This window comes from Jaculus jaculus, chromosome 15 (genome assembly GCF_020740685.1).
Source record: "Jaculus jaculus isolate mJacJac1 chromosome 15, mJacJac1.mat.Y.cur, whole genome shotgun sequence".
NCBI classification, from domain to species: Eukaryota; Metazoa; Chordata; class Mammalia; order Rodentia; family Dipodidae; genus Jaculus; species Jaculus jaculus.
This window is the reverse complement of record NC_059116.1, coordinates 1,113,370-1,136,550: the sequence shown is the minus strand read 5'-3', so window position 1 is coordinate 1,136,550 and position 23,181 is coordinate 1,113,370. Positions and strand designations below refer to the sequence as shown.

The 23,181-nt window shown below is 36.5% G+C and overlaps 1 protein-coding gene across 18 annotated transcripts in view; it reads left to right on the top strand.

The window, feature by feature from the left end:
* Positions 1–23,181, top strand: part of Tcf4 (transcription factor 4) — a 349,556-nt gene that overhangs the window by 291,545 nt on the left and 34,830 nt on the right. For all 18 annotated transcript variants that reach the window (XM_045135203.1, XM_004654754.2, XM_045135205.1 and 15 more), the window contains 5 exons: positions 5,514–5,619; positions 9,189–9,322; positions 11,396–11,528; positions 21,050–21,117; positions 22,431–22,509. In XM_045135203.1, the coding sequence (XP_044991138.1) occupies positions 5,514–5,619; positions 9,189–9,322; positions 11,396–11,528; positions 21,050–21,117; positions 22,431–22,509 (520 nt within the window). The remainder of the gene's footprint in view (positions 1–5,513; positions 5,620–9,188; positions 9,323–11,395; positions 11,529–21,049; positions 21,118–22,430; positions 22,510–23,181) is intronic.

The following is a 23,181-nucleotide window of genomic DNA, read 5'->3' as shown; positions in this document are numbered from 1 at the left end:
TGGGTTCAATGAGACACCCTATCTCAGTAAGTTATGTGGAGAGTGTTCAAAGAAGACACCCAACATCAACCTCTGCCTCCATATGCACATTTACACATGTGCATGGCATATGTAGGTACACATATATACTTGTGCACCTACAACATGAACATACACAGTACGTGAAAAAAGTAAGGACTTTACATAGCTGTCATTGTTCTTCCCAGGTTACAAAGAGGAATCTCAAAACTAAAGAGATTAAAAAAACAGATCTGAGTTCACTTCCTAATAAATTGTGGTACTAACAGTTAGACTCAGGTTCCTTTGAGCCAATACTTTTCTTCTGTCTAATATCAGGAATGATGCTATTAATAATCTCAATCATGAAAATTAGAAGAAGTATATGGGGAACTCACAGCAAAACCCATTCCACAAGAGGTCCTGAACAAATAGTAACCATCGTTAATTTAAAATTTTTCCTTACTGGTATCCATTACCTAAGGCCCCCCAACATGTCCTCAGAATGGAAAAAAGGGGGGGGTGGTTCTTTTCCTTCATGTGGTTTGTAGATGTGCTTGTTTATTTGCTTTTTTGTCTTTTGATGACTATATAAAGAATCATTAAGACTATCTATCAGCTAATGCACTCTAACAGTAATTCTCAAGTAGCAACAAAAATTAAATATGTAAGATAAAAACATTTGTTAGTTTTATCAAAGGCTTAGTAATATCTAAGGAGCTTGGTTAAATTCATAATTTTTGTATGATTTTTAATTTAAATTCAGGATTTTGGGAAAAAAATGATGGTTCAACCCTTTAATGTGAAATGCATTGTTTTCCCAAGGCTCTTACTCTACAAATAACTCATGGAGAAAGTGATGATCTGCCAAAGTTCCTGATTTCCAGTTTGGCAACAGAATTTAACACTTCTTTAGTTAATCTTGTGGGAAGACCCAAAATGCAAAATACTCACCTTGATCTGAGCCACTTCACTAGAGAAGATTTTAAATTTGGATTTTTGTTTCTTATTAGATTCTCCTACTTCAATGCACTATACTAAAGGTTAAGATTGTCTTTTGTTTCAAAATAGACTGATCTTCATGTGCTCCATATTAAAAATATTTTAATTGAGCTAATAATCTTGCTGTTATCTAGAATAATAATCATGGAAATAAAATGTACATGACCTTTTTTATTGAACTTAATGTTGCTATTAAATCAATGTATTGAAAACTCTATATTGAAGACTTCTAAGTGAGAAATTGGCAAAATAATGAAGTGAAATAGAAAGAGTTAGGCAGGTCACTGGTTGTCTTGGTTAGTAAAAAAAATAGAACAGGGAGCTAGAGAGATTGCTTAGTGGTTAAGGCCCTTGCCTACAAAGCCAAGGACCCAAGTTTGATTCCCCAGTACCAACGTAATCCAAAAGCACAAGGTGGCACATGCATCTGGAATTCATTTGCAGTGGCTGGAAGCCCTGGCATGCCCATTCTATCATTATTCTATCTGCCTCTCTCTTTCTTTCTCAAATAAATAAAATATTTTAAAAAATTAAAATGGTAGGGCTAGAAAGGTGAAATACCAGTTAAAAAGAATGTCATTTGCTTGCAAAGATGGGGCTAGGTTTTATTCCCCAATACACATATAAAGCCAGATGTACAAAGCTGCACATGCATCTAGTGTTTGTTTGCAGGAGCAGGAGTTAGTGTTGTGCCAATTCTCTCTCTCTCTTTCTCTCCCATTCCTTCCTGTCAAGTAAATAAACAAAAATATTTTAAAAATTCAAAAAGTAGGGGGTAAAATAAAGTGCAGTCATTGTAATTACTGTTTGTGTGAATATTTTATATCTTCATTGCCATTTTATTTTTTTAATTTTTTAAAAATATTTTTTTAAAATCTTTTGTTTATTATTTATTTATTTATTTATTTATCTCAGAGAGACAGAGAGAGGGAGGGAGGGAGGGAGGGAGGGAGGGGGAGAGAGAGAGAGCGAGAGAATGAGCACGCCAGGGCCTCCAGCCACTGCAAACGAACTCCAGATGCATGTGCCCCCTTCTGCATCTGGCTAATGTGGGTCCTGGGGAATTGAGCCTCGAACCGGGGTCGTTAGGCTTCACAGGCAAGCGCTTAACCACTAAGCCATCTCTCCAGCCCTTCATTGCCATTTTAAAAGAAAGTATCTGTCAAACAATGAGATTGAGGTCAATGGATTCTTCTGTATGTCTAGCAAGTGCCTTACATTGAGCAAGTGGCTTTAAACATTCTGTCACTGGATTTTCTGACGTTTACAATGTTGAGAAGGGGGATGGCTTGCATCTGAATGGCAAAGTGCTTGCCTAAGATGATTGACACCTTGGATTTAATGGCTAGCACTCTTGTGCTCAACCACTGTTGGTACAAAAAAAAGTAAATGAATAAACTGGAGGGAGGGGAATTGTTGAACCTTACAAATTTATTGATTCCTTGCACTTTAAAAGAAACAGATCTGTACAGCACTTAATATAAAAAAATATAGGGCTGGAGAGATGGCTTAGCGGTTAAGCGCTTGCCTGTGAAGCCTAAGGACCTCGGATCGAGGCTCGGTTCCCCAGGTTTCACGTTAGCCAGATGCACAAGGGGGCACACGTGTCTGGAGTTCGTTTGCAGAGGCTGGAAGCCCTGGCGCGCCCATTCTCTCTCTCTCCCTCTATCTGTCTTTCTCTCTGTGTCTGTCACTCTCAAATAAATTTTAAAAAAAATAAATAATATTAAAAAAAAATATAGACTACTTACCATAAGAACACTATTAATGTGAGAAAAATGAAATATGTAAAGGGAAAATTAGTAGTATTATAACTGATCTATTAATTACTATAAACACAAGTTTTATAAGACAAACATAATGGCCTTTTAGAAATTATAAACTGTGATCCATTTCCTGCTGGCAAAAATTTTCATATTATGTAAAGAATTTTGAGTTGGTTGTAGCATCAGAAAAACAAAATAACATGTGATATAGTTTATAGTAAATTGTATTTAATCTCTTAGACACCTTTTCCCAGGCAGAGAGTATTTGTGAATTCAGGTAAGTGATTTTATCCTTACGTAGTTGAACTTGATCATAATTCATAATCAGGATTGCCTCCTCAAATATAAATAACTGACCTTTTCTTATCTTGCCCCAAAATGTCAAGTAATTCTACCAGAAGTGGACAAGAAAGAACCTTGTTAGATGTCATCATGTAATGTTGGCATCGTAGTAGTATTCATGTTTAAGAAAAATGTGGTAGAATAGTAACTAAAATTAAGCTATGATTTCCTTAAAAGAATTGATTTCAGTTGCTTTCACACACAAAGTACTTGGCTAGCATAAGAGTTTCAGTTTTTTAGGATATATATATATTGGTTTCTAAAATTGAGAGTTATAGCCAGGTGTGGTGGCGCATGCCTTTAATCCCAGCACTTGAGAGGCAGAGGCATAAGGATTACTGTGAGTTCAAGGCCACCCTGAGACTACGTAGTGAATTCCAGGTCAGTCTGAGCTAGAGTGAAACCCAATCTCGAATAAATAAATAAATTTTTAAAAATTGAGGGATAATACCTGCATGGTACGTTTAGCTTTCTTTATGACAAATGGGCCAAATGCATGGCAGGTTAGTGAATGAGGATGTAATATGTTTATCTGTTACTAGAATAAGGAGATATGATTTTCACTATTGCCCTTTCCTAGAAGGTAATGCCTGCTTTCATTACTTAGCCATCATTCTCAAAGCCTTTCCTATTTGCATTTAGTAATGCCTCCCAAAGTGGAGGTGCATGGTTCTCAGGAAAACCCTGAAATTTGCTTGACAAAAGTTAGATTGTTAATTTGTTTTTGGATTATCACCCTGCATTTCATTCTTTGTTTCTTAAAGATACTTTAGACTTATTTCCCCCCTTATTGTGAACCCCATATGTATAGCAAATGGCTTTCATACATTTAAAATATGGAGAAAATTGCAAAATAAAATGCTATAAAATAGTGTACTTAAATATTTCCATGATTTAAAAACAAAATTCTTGTTTTCTACAGTATGAGTGGTACTTTCTGCTTTGTTTTTGTTTAATCTCTAGGACCTCCCAATGTTCAAGGGCATATGTAGCATTTATTTGATATATGGGTGTGGATGCATATTTTCCCACATCTGTCTCTGGACCAATCCTTGTGAAATCCTAAACTTGCTATTAATGCTTAGTTTGTGGATTATGGTATTCTGAGAGCAATTACATAATTTTAAGGTTTTTTTGTTGTTTTTTTTTTTGATGTGCACTGTAATAAGGCGGTGTTTTTTTTTTTTTGTTTGTTTGTTTGGTTGGTTTTTTTTTTTTTTTGGCGAAGGGAGTTGTTGGTAACTCTGCGATGGCCTTTTTGCTGGTGAATTTCTTTTTCTTTCACTGTGACCTATGAATATCACTGTAGGCTCACTGCCAAGTTTGTGAGCGGCTGACTGTTTCAAAATGGAGGCAGGAAGGTATCCATTTTCATCAAGAGGATGAGTGCTCCAGTCTTTCCGACCATCTGGAGCAAAGAACTTTTAGAGCAAAAGAAAATGGGGATTAAAAAAACATTATATTTAGCAGAAAAGGCAAATGGGAAAACCAATTAAAGTTAAACTATACCTTATGAATTTGTGCTTTTATATGGTGTTGTCCTGTTTCAAGGAAACATAAACAAGAAAATACATGGGATATTTTTATCAGGAATTGGCTTCCCAGGTCTCATGAGTATTAGTAAACGAATTTAAGTAAATTAGGTTTTTGGCACACTTTTTAAGTTTATTGTACATACAAACATAATAAGCACTAAAAAAAAAAAAAAAGATGGCCCTTTCTTCCTGTGTACGCACTGATTGTTGGTGGTCTTTTGTTGATCCAGGCTTTAAATGGCATTTTTCATGCATCTCTGCTGACACTGTGTGGATTTAATAGTGCCAGATATATTTATCACTTTCTATGGTCTAGATAGGTCATCCCTGATATTTCTTTCTCCTCTCCTCTCTTTTCTCTTTATCTTCTTGCTCTTCTCTATCTCCTTTCTCTCTCTACCTTCTTGTTCTCCCCTGCTGCTAGTGAAAATTTCAATTAAAAGAGTTTTCACTGTGTGTTTTGTGAGAGACTTGATGCAGGTTTTTCTGTTTTACCTGCCACATGCTTATGGGCCATTTGTGTTTTAAACAGAAAGGAATACATAGACTTGTACTCTATGTGTACTGCTTATATTAATGTATATATACATACATATTCATGTTCCATGTGTCCTACACAGTACACATGGTTTGTAGTCACCTTGCCTGCTGAGACTGGGAAATCTCATACATGGTCATTTTATGGTCACACAAGTATACTGAACTGTCTCATTTTGCTGTACTCAAAAAGGTCAGTGTTTCGAGGGTTTGACCAGATATAGATTGGACTAGGTGTAATTTTGTGTTTTGTGCCAACTTCTTACCAAATAATGGATGTTGAAATGTTTCTGTTATTACAGAAAGCAAAATTCATGTGGCTGTTCTTCCTCAGGTCTATGCTCCTTCAGCAAGCACTGCCGACTACAACAGGGACTCGCCAGGCTACCCTTCCTCCAAACCAGCAGCCAGCACTTTCCCTAGCTCCTTCTTCATGCAAGGTAAGGTGCTATTTCATCCATGGGGAAATCCATGAGATCATTCAATGCCACGTATAAGGTTAAAACAAAGAAAGATATATAAGTATGGAGAGTAACAAACAGAGTCTTGTCCTTAGAAATTGATACCTTAAGAAATAATCAATAAAAGTTTTTTTTTCTTTCAAATTAAAGCCCTTTGAGATGTAATGGATTAAAATTAAATTGATCTGCTCACCTGGAATGGATACTGTTTTGGTCTTACTGGATTGGCCATTTCAACATCTTTGCCATTGCTGGCACACATGCATGTTTAGACATGTCTCCTCCAGCTTAGTATGTTTTGAACATCCTGGATTTAGCAAACAGGGAACAAATTCCCTTTAGGTCTAACTTTTGATGAAGTTTTCAACAGCATATTCATTAATAAGTAAAAGCAGGAGTTCAGCTTAACCTGAAGTGACCTGTTAGAATAGTATATAGTGAAACTCCCTTTCAGACATCCTGATTGGTTTAACATTAGACTCTTTTAGGGAGTGGGGGAGTGCATGTAGAGGATGCACATAGAAAAATAAAGCTTTATTGTGAATAAAGAGTATATGCTCAATTGTAAACTCCCCATGAGCTTATGGTATTGCCAATAGTAGCACAGCTCTTTTCTGCTGACAGGGCAGCTAAAATGATAATAGCTACTTCAAGAATTTAGAGGAAGTAGCTGAATTCCATCCTTGCTATGCCTTTTGTGACATCCTGCTATGGCACTTATTTTCAAAATATAATTCCCTTGTTCCCAAGATACCCTAAGTTTAGATGTGGAATTGACCCAGATCTCCTGTCTACAGAACTCTGATTCTGCTGTGTGTATACCTTCTTTGAGCATGCCTTGGCAAAGTGCAGTGAAACTTGCTTTCTTGCACTGTAAAGACCATGATACTGGAAGAATGCCCCTAAGGTGGAAATACCAAATGAGTAGCCTGGTATATCACTAAGATTACAGAGCTCAAGTTCAAAATTATCCTCATTAAAAGAGACTTCCTTTTCTCTTCAATGTTAACTAATTTAAATTGTTACTTCACATATGATGCTCCACAGAAAACCTATAAAATTGAATCAAATGGGTCCTTAAGGATCAGGAAGAATTTGTTCCACACATAACTGGGGTCATGGTCACTGGGCTTTTTTATCTTTGTGACCTGAGAGGGAGGCAGCAACCAGTTACCTGGGTCCACATTCTGTGTCATGATATTAAACTCACCACCTTCAGCTGTAAACTGGAGCTGCGTCAGCAACATCTCCCCTCTGGGTGAGCAGGGAGAAATAGGCCCACAGATTCTTACAGATACAGTCCACTCAAGACCATGTCCCTCACCCACATTTTCACTGGTAAAGTAATAGAAGGACAAAGGAGAAATGCCCACAGATACTTACAGACACAGTCCACTCAAGACTTTGTCCCTCACCCAGATTTTCACTGGGAAAGTAATAGAAGGATAAGTGTCTTCTGTTTGCCAAAGGAAATGGTTATCTTGAACTATACATGTTAGGAGAGAAGGCCATATGGATTTAAACAGTAGGTGATTTTCCGTATCAAACCCTTCAAACTATGGGAAACATACTCACTTCACTGCATATAAATAATCCAGATAGGAAGAAAAAAAAAAACTTCAGTTGTCATTTATGATGAGCACAATTAATTTGCACATGTCTAATTCTATTATTTCAAAACAACATTATGCTAAGATCTTGGTATATGATAAATATTAATTTACTGTGAAAACTATAATTTATGTAAAGTACATATTTTTCTAAGTCTGCATTGTGTAGAGTTTGCTGTGTTAACAATTCCCAACATATTACCACCCTGTGCATCACATTGTAAGTATGTTTCATGGAAATGCTCATTCAGTGATGTATGTTCTTCATATATTTGTCAAGGGTGCACTCAACATATTAGTGGTCTTGAATTTCATATTTGAATTTAAAGTGGAATTTAATCTTCCATAACTCAAGGACTAAATGTAAAGTACATGAAATGATAATCTTCTTAAATATCTGGCATTTCCATATGATAACCACAGAAACAATGACATCTTGATTGACTCACATCAGTTCCCTTAAATAGGGGTACATGGCTATGGAATTCAGGACTTAAAGTAGGTGTAATTACAGCAAAGATAGTCACATCATTTGGGGAATATTTTTAAAGTCATTACTGTGACCTCATATAACTTTAATTTCCATCTTCTATTTGAATGTCTAAAGTTGTCAAAATTGCAGGCATGATGTTGCTTCCATGGTTCATAAAGAAATCTATCACCTCTTCATTTCAGTTCTAAAATTCTAACTTCTGAATTTAATATTTCAGTGAAAAATGACTGAATAAAATAAAAGATCAACATTTAAGTTACCTAATATTTAAAAGACTATTACTAAATAAAATGTTATGGTGAGGATCAGCTTATTTTGCAAGGAAGCAAAGTACCTGCTATGCTATCAGCCAGAGGCAAAAATGCACATTAATCTTGGAGTTGTATCATCTCTGAGGCCAAAGACAGCCCACCTCTCTAAACCTTTGTCTTGATCTTCCATGCCATTGTTCTTTTGTTTATTATGCTTTGTTCTGGGTATTTTATCATATATATTATAACTGTACAAATCATTACATGATATATAAATATGTCATATACATATCATATATAATATTCTAATATTAAAGTAGTAGTAGAGATCATCATTTTGCCCCTAGGTTGAAATCAAAACCAAACAACAGCAATTTGTAATAATTACATCTAGGAAGGCAGGGTCAGGGAACTAAAAGAATCTTTCAGAATGTTTCTAATGTGATTTTAATTAAAGTTTAACTTTATATTAAAAGATATTTTGTGTAGTTTCCACATCATTTTAAAAACTCTTTAACTTCACAGTTTTATGAAATCCAGAGTTTATCAAAACTTTTGTAGCATAATACCCAGCTTAAGACATGTGTATACTTTTTGGATCCCTATTGGATGTCTAAGATGACCATATATACTATCCTAAAAATCACTTGCTGAATATGTGAGCGTCCTCTTCCTCATATATCAGAATATAATTCCAACATTAATTCTATATATTGTGCATGTTACAAAAGGAAATCCAACCTTTTAAATCTGAATTGTTCTTTGATTAGTTATTGCATTCTATTCTTTGGGAACTTGTAAACTTGCCAGCTCTGTAATGTCTTAGCTCTTCTTTTCACCAGAATTTGGGAACAATTTAACTTTTTAGTTGGCTTTCATAAAAATTGGGGTAAGGGGCTTCTAAGAAATATTGCCTTCATCATTAATTACCTTGCTGACTTAAAATAATTTTGGATAGTTGTTCTTTTCCAGTTGAGTTTTTACAAAGAACCCTAACTTTGTTAAATGTTTCTCTTTGTTTGACAACATAAATGCCACCAGGGTAAAAATAATAATGATTATATTGTGATGTAATCAGCTCAGTAACAAAGATGAATACACAACAGGCAGTTATTTTCAAGTACAGGAAGAAACTATTTGAAAAGGCAAGGCTGAATGCCTCAGAAGAGTCACGGTTTTCTTTGTCCTTTACAGATGGCCATCACAGCAGTGACCCTTGGGGCTCCTCCAGTGGGATGAATCAGCCTGGCTATGGAGGAATGTTGGGCAATTCTTCTCATATTCCACAGTCTAGCAGCTACTGTAGCCTGCATCCACATGAACGTTTGGTAAGACTGATGTGGAGATGAGTAGGATACAGCTACTTTATGAAATGCATCTCTGTATACACAAGGACTGTGCAAATAGAGGCAAAAATAGCACACTGCTATTATTCTTACAGTTGCATTGTTTCTGTGATCAAAGACACAATAGAGGCAGATCAACTTTGTAAACTTTCATTTAGATCTTCTTTGCCACTTTTCTTTTGTTTACTGTGTTTTGTTCTGGGCTGTCTCTCTCTCAACATTGGTTTCCTTTGGTATAGAAACCCACTGCATTGGAGTTGCAAGGTATTGCTGTTTTATTCTGATGTTTTGAGGGATACAACTCTGAGAATAGAGTGTGAGCACCTTTGAGAGTCAGCTATGTGCATCAACAGGGATTTCCATGTCAGCTTTGACCTGTTGTAACCCACTGAAAAGAAAGTTTATATATTTCTATGCACTTTGTTGGTATTCATGGGGTTTCCACATAGGCTAGATTCCTATTTTCTCTATTTTTAGTCTTGTTTTCAAATAACCGATTCTGCCACTCATATTCTGTTTTGCTTTACTCCAGGTGAAAACTGCTGGGCTATAAAAAGTTAGGATTTTTTTTTTTCTTTTGAGTAAAAGATTCTATTCGGAGTATATCCTGTACTCATTTCCCTTGGTATATTTTTGTGTCCTGAAGGAAGCAGCTCATCTGACTCTCTCTATATTCAATGACTACCACAGTTCAGAATTTACTCATGAGTTTAAGGCTATGTTTAACTAGTAAAAACATCTAGATCATGAGGTAGTTGTGATGCAGGACCCTCTGGATTCTAGTTCATTGTGCCATAACACACCATAGCAATGTATTAATCTTCATTTTACAAATGCCAAATATGACCATATCACTTTTTTTGTCTCTGTGTTTTTCTTATCATATCCACATTTATGATCCTTTCTATGTACTGATGAGGGAAATAATACTTTCTGGATTTCTATGGTCTGTCTCTTGTCATATGAAATAAGGGTCTTACACCCTTCTCTGATGACCAAGAAGATTTTAGGCATTGAGATTTCTGATACACTCAAAAGTGCATATCTAGTATGATACCCTGTTGTCACTTAGTCTTTACCATCTGTAGAAGTAAACAGCAGAGACAGAGTTGCCTGTTCATATCACCTCCCATGTTCAAGTGGATAGATCACAAACTATTTCATATTCTAGCACAGTTTTAGTAAATAGAAAATGACTGACTTTCAAATTTTCTCTTCTCCTACCTCCTATTTGAAGGAATTAGAATGAAAGCTTAGACAACTACCAACTGTGATTATAATGCAGCATCATTTGACTAACATTTTTACTTCTCCACCATCATTTTCTACTTTTCTAGGAACTCATGATCAAAATCAGGAAAGTTTGACTACAAATAAAAGCTTGGGCACTGGACTAAAATGTTCAAATTTCAAACCTATTAAGAATTATTCATTCAATGTTTATTTTCCTTGTTTGTTATAATTATTTTTTTCATCTCCAATCATGCTGTAGAATTTTGCATATGTGATTTGATTTTTCTCCCAATTAAGTTCACTGCATGGTGAGGAGGAACTTTTAAAATATGCTCAGATGCATAAAAGGTATAATTTCAAATTGAAAACCAAATACATTCCTTTTAAGAAAGTTTTAATGAATCAGAAGAATATTACCAAGCAGAGAGAAAGACCATTTGGAGGCAGTGGACTCACCCATTAAGCCACATGAGAAACTGTATTGGTAATGTCCCTTAGCCATTACTAAACACAAGGTTCTTATTCTTAGCAAATTTCAGAGAGTGTTAATTTGTAGATTTACAGGCTATGATAATTCCTCTGTGTCTTTCATTGACAGTGTCTTTCTCTGTTTGCCACAACCTTGAACCAGCCATGTCTATGCATTTGATTATTCAGAAAATGAAATCTGTCAGATCTAAGCAAAATATATTCCTGGCTGTTTTGAAATTCTGAAAGCTATCTCCCTTGCAATATGAAGTGATCTGAAAGAAGTATTAGAAAACTAACTGGCTAAGTATTCTGTGCTTGAATGTGACCTCCTTTTTCTGCCTCTTGCTACAGAGCTATCCATCCCACACCTCAGCAGACATCAACTCCAGTCTTCCTCCAATGTCCACTTTCCATCGCAGTGGCACAAACCATTATAGCACCTCTTCCTGCACACCTCCTGCCAATGGGACAGACAGCATAATGGGTAAGTTACACATACTTCAACCCAAGTTGAATAAAGGGTTTCTTTGCCTACCTCATAACTTAATAAAGCTAAGCAGTAAGTGTTTGTAATGTGATTGAGTGATCAAACAAATGAAACAACAGAAATAATCATTGGCATGACCATAATCATTTTTTAATTATAAAATAATTTCTACTTTGCCCATTATGAGTCATTAAGTTAACATGAATTTTAGTAGGCCCAGACTCTCCTGCTTTTTGTATTCTCAAACAATGAACACACAGATTTTTTTCATAAGACCAGTCATGGAAATAGTGAGATAAGGGGCAAAATAGCTCTGAATAGTAGCTATTCATGCATTCCCATATGCCAGTTAAGTTCTTACTGGTGATATTCCACTTTCTCCCAAAGACCAGTTTATATGAAATCCTCAAGTGACTGCTAACAGCTGGCTGAGTTTGTCCTTTGGAGAATGTAGCACTGTGGAGTCCTTGAAGAAAGGAATATGTGCTCATGTGGGACACAGGAACTACCTGGGCAACAGTAGACCATAATAAAAATTATTTACTGCTGTCTTATGAGCAGCCTTAGAAATGAGTTAAGGCCAAGAATATTGTCACTGCCAAATGTGCTGTCTGTTCATCTTCCATGATGCCTATTATGGTACTTTAGGGTAGTTATGTCCCTACCAGCTATGTCTTCCTGAGGAAGAGGTAGACAGAGTGACCAGCTGCCCCTATAGGAAAAAGACTGGCAGATTAGGAGGCAGCTACCCACTTCTAGATACTCTTTGATAATCCTGACATTCAGATGATCAGCATATTTTGATGCTTTAGGGTCTTCATACTTCCTAATGCCACTGGTCATATCTCACTGTGGTTCTAACTCAAGTCCACACTTTGCTTGTGTATTAACTCTTACTCTTGTCACTGCAATCAAATATCTGACAGAAGCTACTTAAAATGAAGAGGTTTATTTTGGCTCACAGTTTGAAAGGCTATTATCCATATGGCAGGAATGGTAGAAATACTGGAGCTCTATCTATAGCAAGATTGCAGTACAACTTGTATCTTGGTGGGTCAGGAAGCAGAGAAGGAACCCTAAGCTAAGCAAATAGATTACCCTGAAGGACTGTTCCTCAAGGCCTAAACTGCCAATAAACAGGCTCTATTCTCAAAGGCTCTACAACCTCCTAGATCAGCATAACCAGCTGAGGACAAAGTATTTAGATACATGAGCCTGTGGGAGACATTTTATATTCAAACCAAAACAGGTGGCCTTGGAGATTACTCCCAGAGGGTCATGGATGGAAATGTTCATTGTATGTTTTTGAGAGAACATTGTGTTGCTGTTTGCTTTTTTGTATTTTTTTTTTTCTCTTTGAACTTTGGAAAGTTGTGTGAATCACTTATGGGGCAGAGTGTTTGATGGAGGGGATGTGTTTTTTGAGATGTTGCAAATATTTATGCATAAATAATACCCTTTCTGCTTATTTAGTAATTTATTTCACACTTGAGAGGTGCAGAGTAGCAGCCCTCCTCTATCATGTCTCACAGCAAATTTAGGAAAGAGTTTCCATTGCTGGAATTTTACATAGGAAAGTTCTACAAATGTGTTGCACCAGTTTGACCTTGGAGAAGTATGAGCAGAGGTCACATGGGGGAAATTTTGTTATCAGTGTAGTTTTGGCAGATTTGCAAAACAAGAAGAAAGAAAGAAAAGTGCAGAACTGAAAGAGAGAGAAAAGCTTATTTCACTTCAGTGTGGTTTTACAAATGGAAAGCCCCTGTCTGCAGTCATGTGGTCTGGTTATAAAGGGTGAATGGTCATTCATCCTCTTACTTGATAGATTTCCTGTCTACTTGTGGTTTGAGTAATTTTCTTTTTAAGGAAGGTATGAAGGTAAAGCAAACATTTGAATTAAATAAAGCATACTTAGTCTTTGTAAGAAAAAATATAGATGATTTTGCAGTCATTCAGTCATTCTAAGAGCAGTACAGCAACTTGGGGTGAAAGAGATAATATGGTGCAAGTTATTATCTGTGAGCTCTGAAAAGCTTAATTCCCTATCTCATTGAGCATAGGTCCTCTCAGCAAAGCTTCTGTATATATAGGACAGTGGGCCTAGGGCGAGTGGGGCCATGGGTGACTTCTATATATTAAGGCACAGCAACATACTAAAGAAGGATTTAACTTATTATAGACAAAGAGCTCTGTAAAAGGGTCTAGAGTAAATTGCAATAAAAATCCTCCAGCTTAATAAGAAAAACAGGTAGTATTTTTAGCACCCAGAAAAAGACCTCTTAGAAAGATTATTATTTAAATTGTTTCAAAGTAATCAATGTTATTATTAAAATCTAATAGAAGAATACAAAAATCATCACCATAATATTTTAGGAAGTTAGTACCACATGGTAACAGCATTTTGGAGAAATAAACCCTTATTAATTTGCATAAATACAGAAGTTACTTTAAGGGAGAACAATTGAGCATTCAACTATGTTCTCCCTTCAAAGGACATATCCTCCAATTTCTTGTGAACAAATGTAGAGGCCAGTTGAAGCACAATAATAAGTTTTAGTAATGCATGCTGTTGCAGTGGCTCATATTTCTTCATGCTAAAATGCTCCTAGGCTTTAGTTTGGTTTTCAGAGGGTGGTAGAAGTCAGTGATGGCAGCATGTCTATATAACAAGAAGAGAGGCTTTCTCTTCTGATGTTAACAGAACTTCTTTTAAAAACAGTATGGATTAATAGGATGCATCTGTAGACTTCTGAAAATATTTGGCAAATATTCACTCGTTCTGAAATGCAGGAAATAAAGAAATATTACGTTGCCTGTATCTCAAAGAACAAACAGAGCTAATTGAGTAATTGGTAAATAGGGAACACATCGCCTGACACATGTTTGAGATTACACACATGATTCTGTAGAAAATAACTGCAAGCAGTACTAATGCCATAAGAATGGGGTTCAAGTACTAACACATGGACATCACATTTTTTTTTCAAGTTGCCTTGGAGAAAAGTTGCAAGGCTATGTGATCTTTTCATACATAGCATGGATGTCTGAGGAAGCTGGATTTTTTTTTTTTTTCAATTCAGAAGTCTGCTACCCTGTGTCTTAGTTTCATGTGATAATATGCCATTTTGGCGGTCAGAAGTTGTCCTAAATTGACAGTACAACCTCACAATGCCTAGATACATGAGCTCTAGAGCCATTAGAAAGCAGCTGGACCTGCATCTCACTTCCAGTCTGTTTTCTGCAACTCAAAGATATAAAATGTTCATTGACATTTGGAGTATCTTATCAATTGTTTTCTTTAGAGAAGTGACTATGGCTTCATGTTTTGATTTGTTTTGTCCTTTAATACCCAATGCTATTTTTGAGAAGCCTTTAGGAAGGATAAAACATAGTTTACATTTATCAGATAAGTTTTTAATGACATATCCATTCATATTAAAATATTTAATTGGTGGCCTGTGCTTCATTCCTTTTTTCTTGAGGCTTGCTAGCAAACTGTAGATTAAACTGGGAATTTCTGAATTGGAAGGCTCTCTTCTGATCCCTGAAGTGAATAGAGCACAGCATAGACAAGCTGTAGTTCAACTGGCATGGCACCTGGATAAGGTGTGGGCTGTCAGGAATCATTGGGAAGTCACCTCTATCAGAGCCCTTCAGCCTCATTCCTAAATATCCTTTCACTGTCAGGGAACAGGTGTGCTTTAATAGTGGCTCAGCCAGGTCTGAACCAAGTATGCCCACAGAGGCAAAATAGGAAGTTCCAGGGCTGGAGAGATGGCTCAGCGGTTAAGGCACTTGCCGGAAGAACCTAACAATCTGAGTTGGATTCCCCAAATACTCACATAAAGCCAGGTGCACAAGTGGCACATGCATTTAGAATTCACTTACAGTGGTTAGAGGCCCTGAAGTGCTCATTCTCTCTCTCTCCTTACAAATAAATAAATAAAAATATTATAAAAATAAAAAATAGGAAGTTCCTAGATGACAGTTGAAAAAAATAGAAATGTCTGCAGGGCCATAGCTATATACACTGCACTGTCTCCATATTTCCTTCTCTTGGGAGTGATGAGTGGACCTTCTGTTAGAGCATAAGCCAAAGCATTGCTATCTGCATATGTTCATAGAGTGTACCTCTTGTGATTTGGAAGCATCCACTTTCCCATGGTATTTTCCATGTTCTTAAACTTCAAACAAAGTAATGTTTCAAGAACTGGCTACCAAGATTAATTTAATACATCATATGCAAAAGATTAGTCTGGAGTATCTATCTAGTGCTTTAATCTGGCTTACAAATTTTACTTCTTAGTTATTTATTTATTTATGAGACAAAGAGAGAATGGGCACATCAGAGCCTCCAGACACTGCAAATGAACTCCACATGAATGTGCCACCTTGTGTGTCTGTCTTATGTGGGTCCTCAGGAATTGAACCTGGGTCCTTTGTCTTCACAGGCAAGCACCTTAATAGCTGAGCCATCTCTCCAGCCCATACTTCTTATGACATGCTTGTATGACATGACATATTTTAGGATGTGGTCTTCTAGTAGACACATTATGTCCTTTTTCCCTAAAGAGCTTGGTTTCATGGTAATTTTACTATTAGACTAGTCATATATATTCACTGTATTTTATAAGGAGCTTGACTCTTCAGATGCACTTGGGTGACAACCAGGCACAGAGAGGAAGAGTAAGATATGTTTTATACATCACTGTCAGATTGTGGTACTTACAAAGACCACCATGGAGAACAATAAATGAGGCTGGTTTAACCCTGTCCCTGGTTTCCTGCCCATAGTCATAAGGCCTATGTCTCCCCAAATGCCTTGGAACCCTTCCCAGTCTGCATTAGTAGTGTATTACAGCCAATATTGGAGTTTCTTCTAAAAGTGTAGAAATGCTGGAAACATTTCATTTGTAGTCATCTTTACAGACAAGCTCATGCCATTGATGTGCTTCTTCTAATGCTTTAACAACATGGGGTCACTATGAACCAATTAGAAAAGCCTCACTTATAGCAGTCCTCCTTCTCTGGAAAGTACACAGTAATGGTGCTTCCTGTGCCTTTGATGTACTCATGATGTTCCTGCCTCAGGTTATGGGTGTGCAAGAAAGGGGAAACACATTTTCCAAATTCTGATTTTTCAGGATTGATCCCCAGGCACCACTCATCCTGGTGTTTTGTTTTGGGTGTGTTCTGGAGGGAGTCACCATCTCCTAAAAGTGGAAACTAACAGAGGGTGGTCCAACCCAGAGCACAAGATATGAGACCCTCCTGTGGACTTCTTCTAGCCAGCATTAGCACCTGTGTTAAAGCTCTCTGAACAATACTCAGGTGGCTTGCAGTATCAAATCCTCCTACAAATTTACAGTTCTTAATAACTGCTCATCTTCCATTCATCTTTATGGTATACCTCTGCTTAGAGACTGATTATTTTTTTCTTGAGCAAAAAAAAATTATTAGAAGCAAAATAACACAAAAGGTTGTATAGTCTTTCCCAAGTAAAAGCAATAGTTTTCATCTTTCTTTCTGTTACGTGGTCATTTCTAATAATAAAAATTAATAAAAACTTGAGCCTAGAATAGCAACCAAGTCTTAATGCATTAAGGCCAGAAAGGTGGATTTGATATGTGTTTTGTTAAACATGACCCATTTCTAAGTGCAAAACCAAAATATCATGCCATTTGAGAGTTAAAAATATATCTTTGTTCTAATTCTGTGTGTCCTTTGATATATTGGTCACACAAATAAAAAGGGACATTTTTAAGAGAAGGACCATCTCACTTATCATGTTCAGGGAATCTTGAAAATGTGTCCCCTCCAGTGTTTCCTGGAACAGAACAAAAGGCATTCTGAGTGAAATGGTAGACTGGCCTCAGTAATGCTTTGAAATTTAAGCTCTTGGGTTGGGCTGTCCAGCTGTTGCAAGGTAAAATGGCTTCATGTTAAAAAAATAGTCTGTTCTTATCAGTGGCTTCCATGAGTAGCCCTTTTAGCTTTCTCAAACATTTTCATGACTAGATGAGGTAAAGAGTGGATGCTACTTTTTAAAATATTTTTTATTTTCATTTATTTGAGAGTGAGAGAAAGATGCAGATAAAGAGAAAATGGGCACACCAGGGCTTCTAGCCACTGCCAACAAACTCCAGATGCATGCACCACCTTGTGCATCTGGCTTACATGGGTATTGGGAAATCAAACCTGGGTCCTTAGGCTTCACAAGCAAATGCCTTAACTGCTAAGCAATCTGTAGCCCCTAGATTCTATTTTTAATTCTACTTCCTGCATCTTAAGATCTCATTATATGAAACATACATTCATCAAAAGTTTAGTTAGAAAGGTGCAATGCTGAGTCAGCTGTGGTGGCGCATGCCTTTATTCCTAGAATTTGGGAGGCAGAGGTAGGAAGATCTCCATGAGTTTTAAGCCACCCTAAGACTACATAGTGAATTCTAAGTCAGCCTGTGCTAAAGTGAGACCCTACCTAAAAAGTCTGCACCACCCCCCACAAAAAAAAAAAAATAAGAAAGGTGCAATTCTGAAAATAAATCATACTGGGCCAAGAAATGACGTAGTGGTTAAGGTGCTTGCTTGTCTGCAAAGCCCAAGGACCCAAGTCTGATTCTCCAGATCCCACATATGCCTGATGCACAATGTGGTGCATGCATCTGGAGTTCGTATGCAGTGACTAGTGACCCTAGTGCACCAATTCTGTCTCTCCCTTTCTCTCTCTCTCTCTCAAATTAAAAAAAAAAAAAATCATGCTAAACATGCCTTGTCTCTTCTAAAAAATGATTTTATGTGATACATAATTTACTTTGTAAATGTTTTTAGAATATATTCAAGTCTTTAATTTTTGTCAGGAAAATAGATGCATTTTTAAATTAACAATCTTTCTTTTAAAACTATTCAAAAGAAATCTTGATCTTCTGAAAAGTACTATTTACCACATTTTTATCTATATGATCTTATATTTTAGTTTAGTGTCAGTAAATAATTTACTTCATGGTATGATGAGTTCAAATTAAGCAGACATCACAAATGTGGTGACTGCTAACTATAATTCAAATATAATATATAATAATAAAAGATAATGTAATATTGCTCCAAAAAGACAAATGCCTCCAGATGCCATAATAATACATGTTGATAAAATATTAGATCTATCTATATCTTTATTGTATTCCTTTTAGATGTCTTCAGTTTTAAACTATTTAATGCAGAAAATCTATACTAGATATAATTTCAGTTGTCTTTTAACCTAAATTTTTTAAATCTCATAATCTTTCCAAATTGCTTTTACTAGCCCGATTCTGTCCATACTAGACATGCATTTCTTAGAATTTGCCTGTACCTATAACGTTTGAGTATTAATGACTCATGTATTTTAATATCATAAATTTGTGATGTGGAAATGACAGGTTTTTTTTTTTTTCCTCAGAATGTGTTTGTTTCATCATATGCCATTTATCTTTCAGCATTTTAGGAATGAGTAAGTGAATCTCTGTCTAGGTTGTGTTTAACAAAGAAAGCGTATATCAGAGGTGACTTAATAGACATGCCAAGTGTGTGAATATGTAAAAGTAGCCAACATAGTTTAACTATGCTGAACTGAGGTCAGGAGAATGACAGCAGGATTCTTACCAAGAGAAAATTTGACCACTGCCAATGTGATTGTACCACTTTATGTTATAGATGTGTACAGTTGTGACACAAGTTGAAAAAAGGATCTCCCATTCAAGAAGGCTGGGAAAATTTAAGAATTATACAGGAGAACAGTGAAAGTTTGCTTTGATTTATCCATTGATTTCAAATTTCATTTTCTTATTTCACAAAATACTGATAAAATTTCCCTTAGAGAATCAGGCTTAGTGGCCCACACTTTTAATTCCATCATTTGGGAGGCAGAGGTAAGAGGATCACTGTGAGTTCAAGGCCACCCTGAGTCTACATAGTGAATTCCAGGTCAACCTAGGCTAGAGTGAGACCCTACCTCAAAAAATCAACAAAAACATAATGATAATAATAATAATTCCTTAGACCTTTAGTAGGTTTTACTTAACTACTATGTTTATTTGCTAGAATTGAGGCCTTAGTAAACTCAACATTCCCCAAGTTTCCAGTATCATATTAATATAAAAGAGCTTAAAAGAATACTGGTTAGCTCATTTTACCACATGGCTGGCTATAAAGGCAAGTCACCTTAGAAAAATGAATTACCGGGCTGGAGAGATGGCTTAGAGGTTAAGGCACCTGCCTGTGAAGCCTAAGGACCCCCGACTCGATACTCCAGGTCCCACATAAGCCAGATGCACATGGTGGCACACACATCTGGAGTTCATTTACATTGGCTAGAGGCCCTGGTGCACCCATTTGCACTCTCTCTCTCTCTCCCCCTCTCTCAGTCTTAAATAAATGAATAAATCTTTAAAAGAAAGAAAAATGAATTATCTTTGTTATATACTGGTCATCTATATTGTATGAATAATGCCTTTTATTTTATAGATAAGAATAGGAGTTTAAGGTGGTGTAGATAAGCTTTGTGAATATTTATACTTATTTTTGGAACTGAAATTTGAGACCATTTTGATTTTAGTAGCATACCATTCAAAATTTTTGTTGTAGGGCTGGAGAGATGGCTTAGCGGTTAGCCTATGAAGCCTAAGGACCCCGGTTCGAGGCTCAGTTCCCCAGGTCCCACGTTAGCCAGATGCACAAGGGGGTGCACGCGTCTGGAGTTCGTTTGCAGAGGCTGGAGGCCCTGGTGTGCCCATTCTCTCTCTCTCCCTCTATCTGTCATTCTCTCTGTGTCTGTCGCTCTCAAATAAATAAATTTAAAAAAAAATAACAATATTTAAAGAAACAGAGGACTTGCAGACTTGGGAAGACTTTTGTTAACCTATGCCCGATTATAACAATCAACAAGTTTGCACACTGGAGTAATAAGCATGTCTGTTTTCAACAACAACAACAAAAAAAATTTGTTGTATACATAGACTAAAATATCTAGAAACTATATGATATTTAAAATATTAACATATTCTCTCTGCCAAATCCATCACACCAAGTGCTAGATTTGTTGTTACTATTGTTCTAACCACTGTGGAACAGTAAGAGGAAGGCAAGTGTAAGTTATGACAATAATTCAATTTACATGAAGAAATGTTGGGCTTTGAGGACTTGTGAATCCTGAAAGTACTGCATCTTTTAGCAGTGTTGACCGCCAAGGGCTGGCTTGGTACCAGTCACCAATAGCTACTTGTCAACAACTGGGAGAAAATAATAGCAACTAAGACACTTGTCTTTTAAACCAAGATGTCAAGTTTACATTTTATCTGTAAAAAAGTGTAACATGAATATAGTTGACATCCACCTCAGCAAACAAATTAATGCTAATTAAAGATTAATGTGTTGTAATTAGCATTCAAAATGCAATTAAATTGTGAGTAAATGGACCAGGAATAGAAAATTGTTAGATGTCTCACTGCCTGGTTTTCATATTTGGCCTTTTGTTTTTGCAGCAAACAGAGGAAGCGGGGCAGCAGGCAGCTCGCAGACTGGAGATGCTCTGGGGAAAGCACTTGCTTCGGTGAGGAAATATTGACTTTGGACTCCACTTGCACCACTGGAGCAGGGTGAACTTTAATCAGAAGTGGACATTTGGAATTTTAGAAAATGAATGGCCAAGTGCTTTGATTTGGGAGGAAATGCTGGCTTCCTTGCATAACGATCACTGGGGATTTTTGAGAAGGAAGCTGTTGGCCTCCCATTTATGGCTGGCCTCGTTCTGTCACTTCTCTGTGATGCTCACCTCCATCATTGAGGGGCTCCCAGAGACCCTATGGGTCTTTGGGTTCATAGATGTTCTATGTGCCTTTCCTTTCCCTTGTTTTTTTTTTTTTTCCTCTCTCTGTAAATAGTATGCATGCTCATTGACCAGCTAACTGATTTTGCAAGAGTCATTTCTGATGTAGAAGCAGTATAGAAAGGGCATTTAAAAAATAGTAGTAGTGGAGGTCACTTCTGGGCACCTGTGGTACTTAACTTCTTTGCTTTGTCCACCCCCTGCCATGAAGCTAGACCTAATGATTCTTGCCTGCTTCCCAGCGGCAAAATAATATACCTTATTTCTCTGAAGTGCTATCCTTGATTATTTCCTTCAAATACTAAGCATGATTATTTACACTTGTAAGTAGAGATTTGCTTCTCTAAGATTTTCTGTTTTTAGTTGTGTTCCTGACCATTGTGAGCATAAAATACATTTAACTAGTATTAGCATTTCTTCTAAGTGAAAGTACTTATTTAATCTGGGCTTTGTCATGCTAGGGATTCAAATGCCCTAATTATGGTAATGATTGGGAAGATTTAAACACACACACACACACACACACACACACACACACACATACCACACACACATACCACGTGAAGAAGGAAGCTTTAGGAAGCATCATTGATGTGGCTTGCCTGTGGCCTCACAGCCAGATGTGGGAAGGAAAAGTTTTGTACCTAAAATATACTGACCCCATTTCTTTTCCTAACATACCCTGCCACCTCAGCAATTCTTTTGAAAGCTTACGGTAATTTTTGTGTTTTTAATTGAGAATATTGGTACTATATTTGGCTGTTGCCTGCATTTGTTTGTTTGTTTTTTTCAAGGTAGGGTCTTACTCTAGCCCAAGTTGATTTGGAATTCACTAGGTAATCTCAGGGTGGCCTTGAACTCATGGCAATCCTCCTACCTCTGCCTCCCAGGATTAAAGGCATGCACCACCACACCCAGCTGTTGCCTGCATTTTATAACATGTTAGTTTTAAATGAATTGTGTCAAGGCTGTGTGGTTTAAAAGAATTGTTGTTTATCAATAACAAATGAGAATTTTTCTCTCTCCATTGTTTTAAGATCTATTCTCCAGATCATACCAACAACAGCTTCTCATCAAATCCTTCAACTCCAGTTGGCTCTCCTCCTTCTCTCTCAGGTACAGTGCTCCACATTCCATTTCACCATACTAGCAGATTGTGAAAAGGATTTATCTTTCATGCTTCCTATTCTAGTAGAAAGAAACTCACTCTCCATCCCACCCCCCAAAAAAATTCTCAAAACAACTCAGACAAATAGAATTGGGTAGAAGAGAGATTATTATATGGTAGTGTATTTATACCCAAATTTGTTTTTAAATTAGATGATCATTTTTGTAGAAAAACCAGACATATGGAAAGATTTCCTTCTTAAACTTTTCTTATCACTGCAGAAGATATCTACTAGAAAAACATATATTCTAATAAAATATTTCAAATGAAATAAAACCAGTTAATATACTTCTGAATATAGACTACCTAGTCACCAAATATAGGCAATGCAAATGGATCATTTCTGACAGACATTTTATCCTTCCCTAATTCCATGGGCATATTTGTAGAAAACTGTAATTTTGTAAATAAACTGTAGAGTAATTGTAATGAGGGTGCTTGTGTTAAAATATAACAAATCAACATGCACTATGACTGCAAGTTGAATAATAAATAATGAATAATAAGTTCTAGAATTATTTCAGTAAATTATTTCACTTAAAGAGGTGCATCTAAGTAATTCATTGCCCTTACTATGCAAAGGCTTCCTGAAGTCTTATCTTGTACTGGCTCATCTTTCT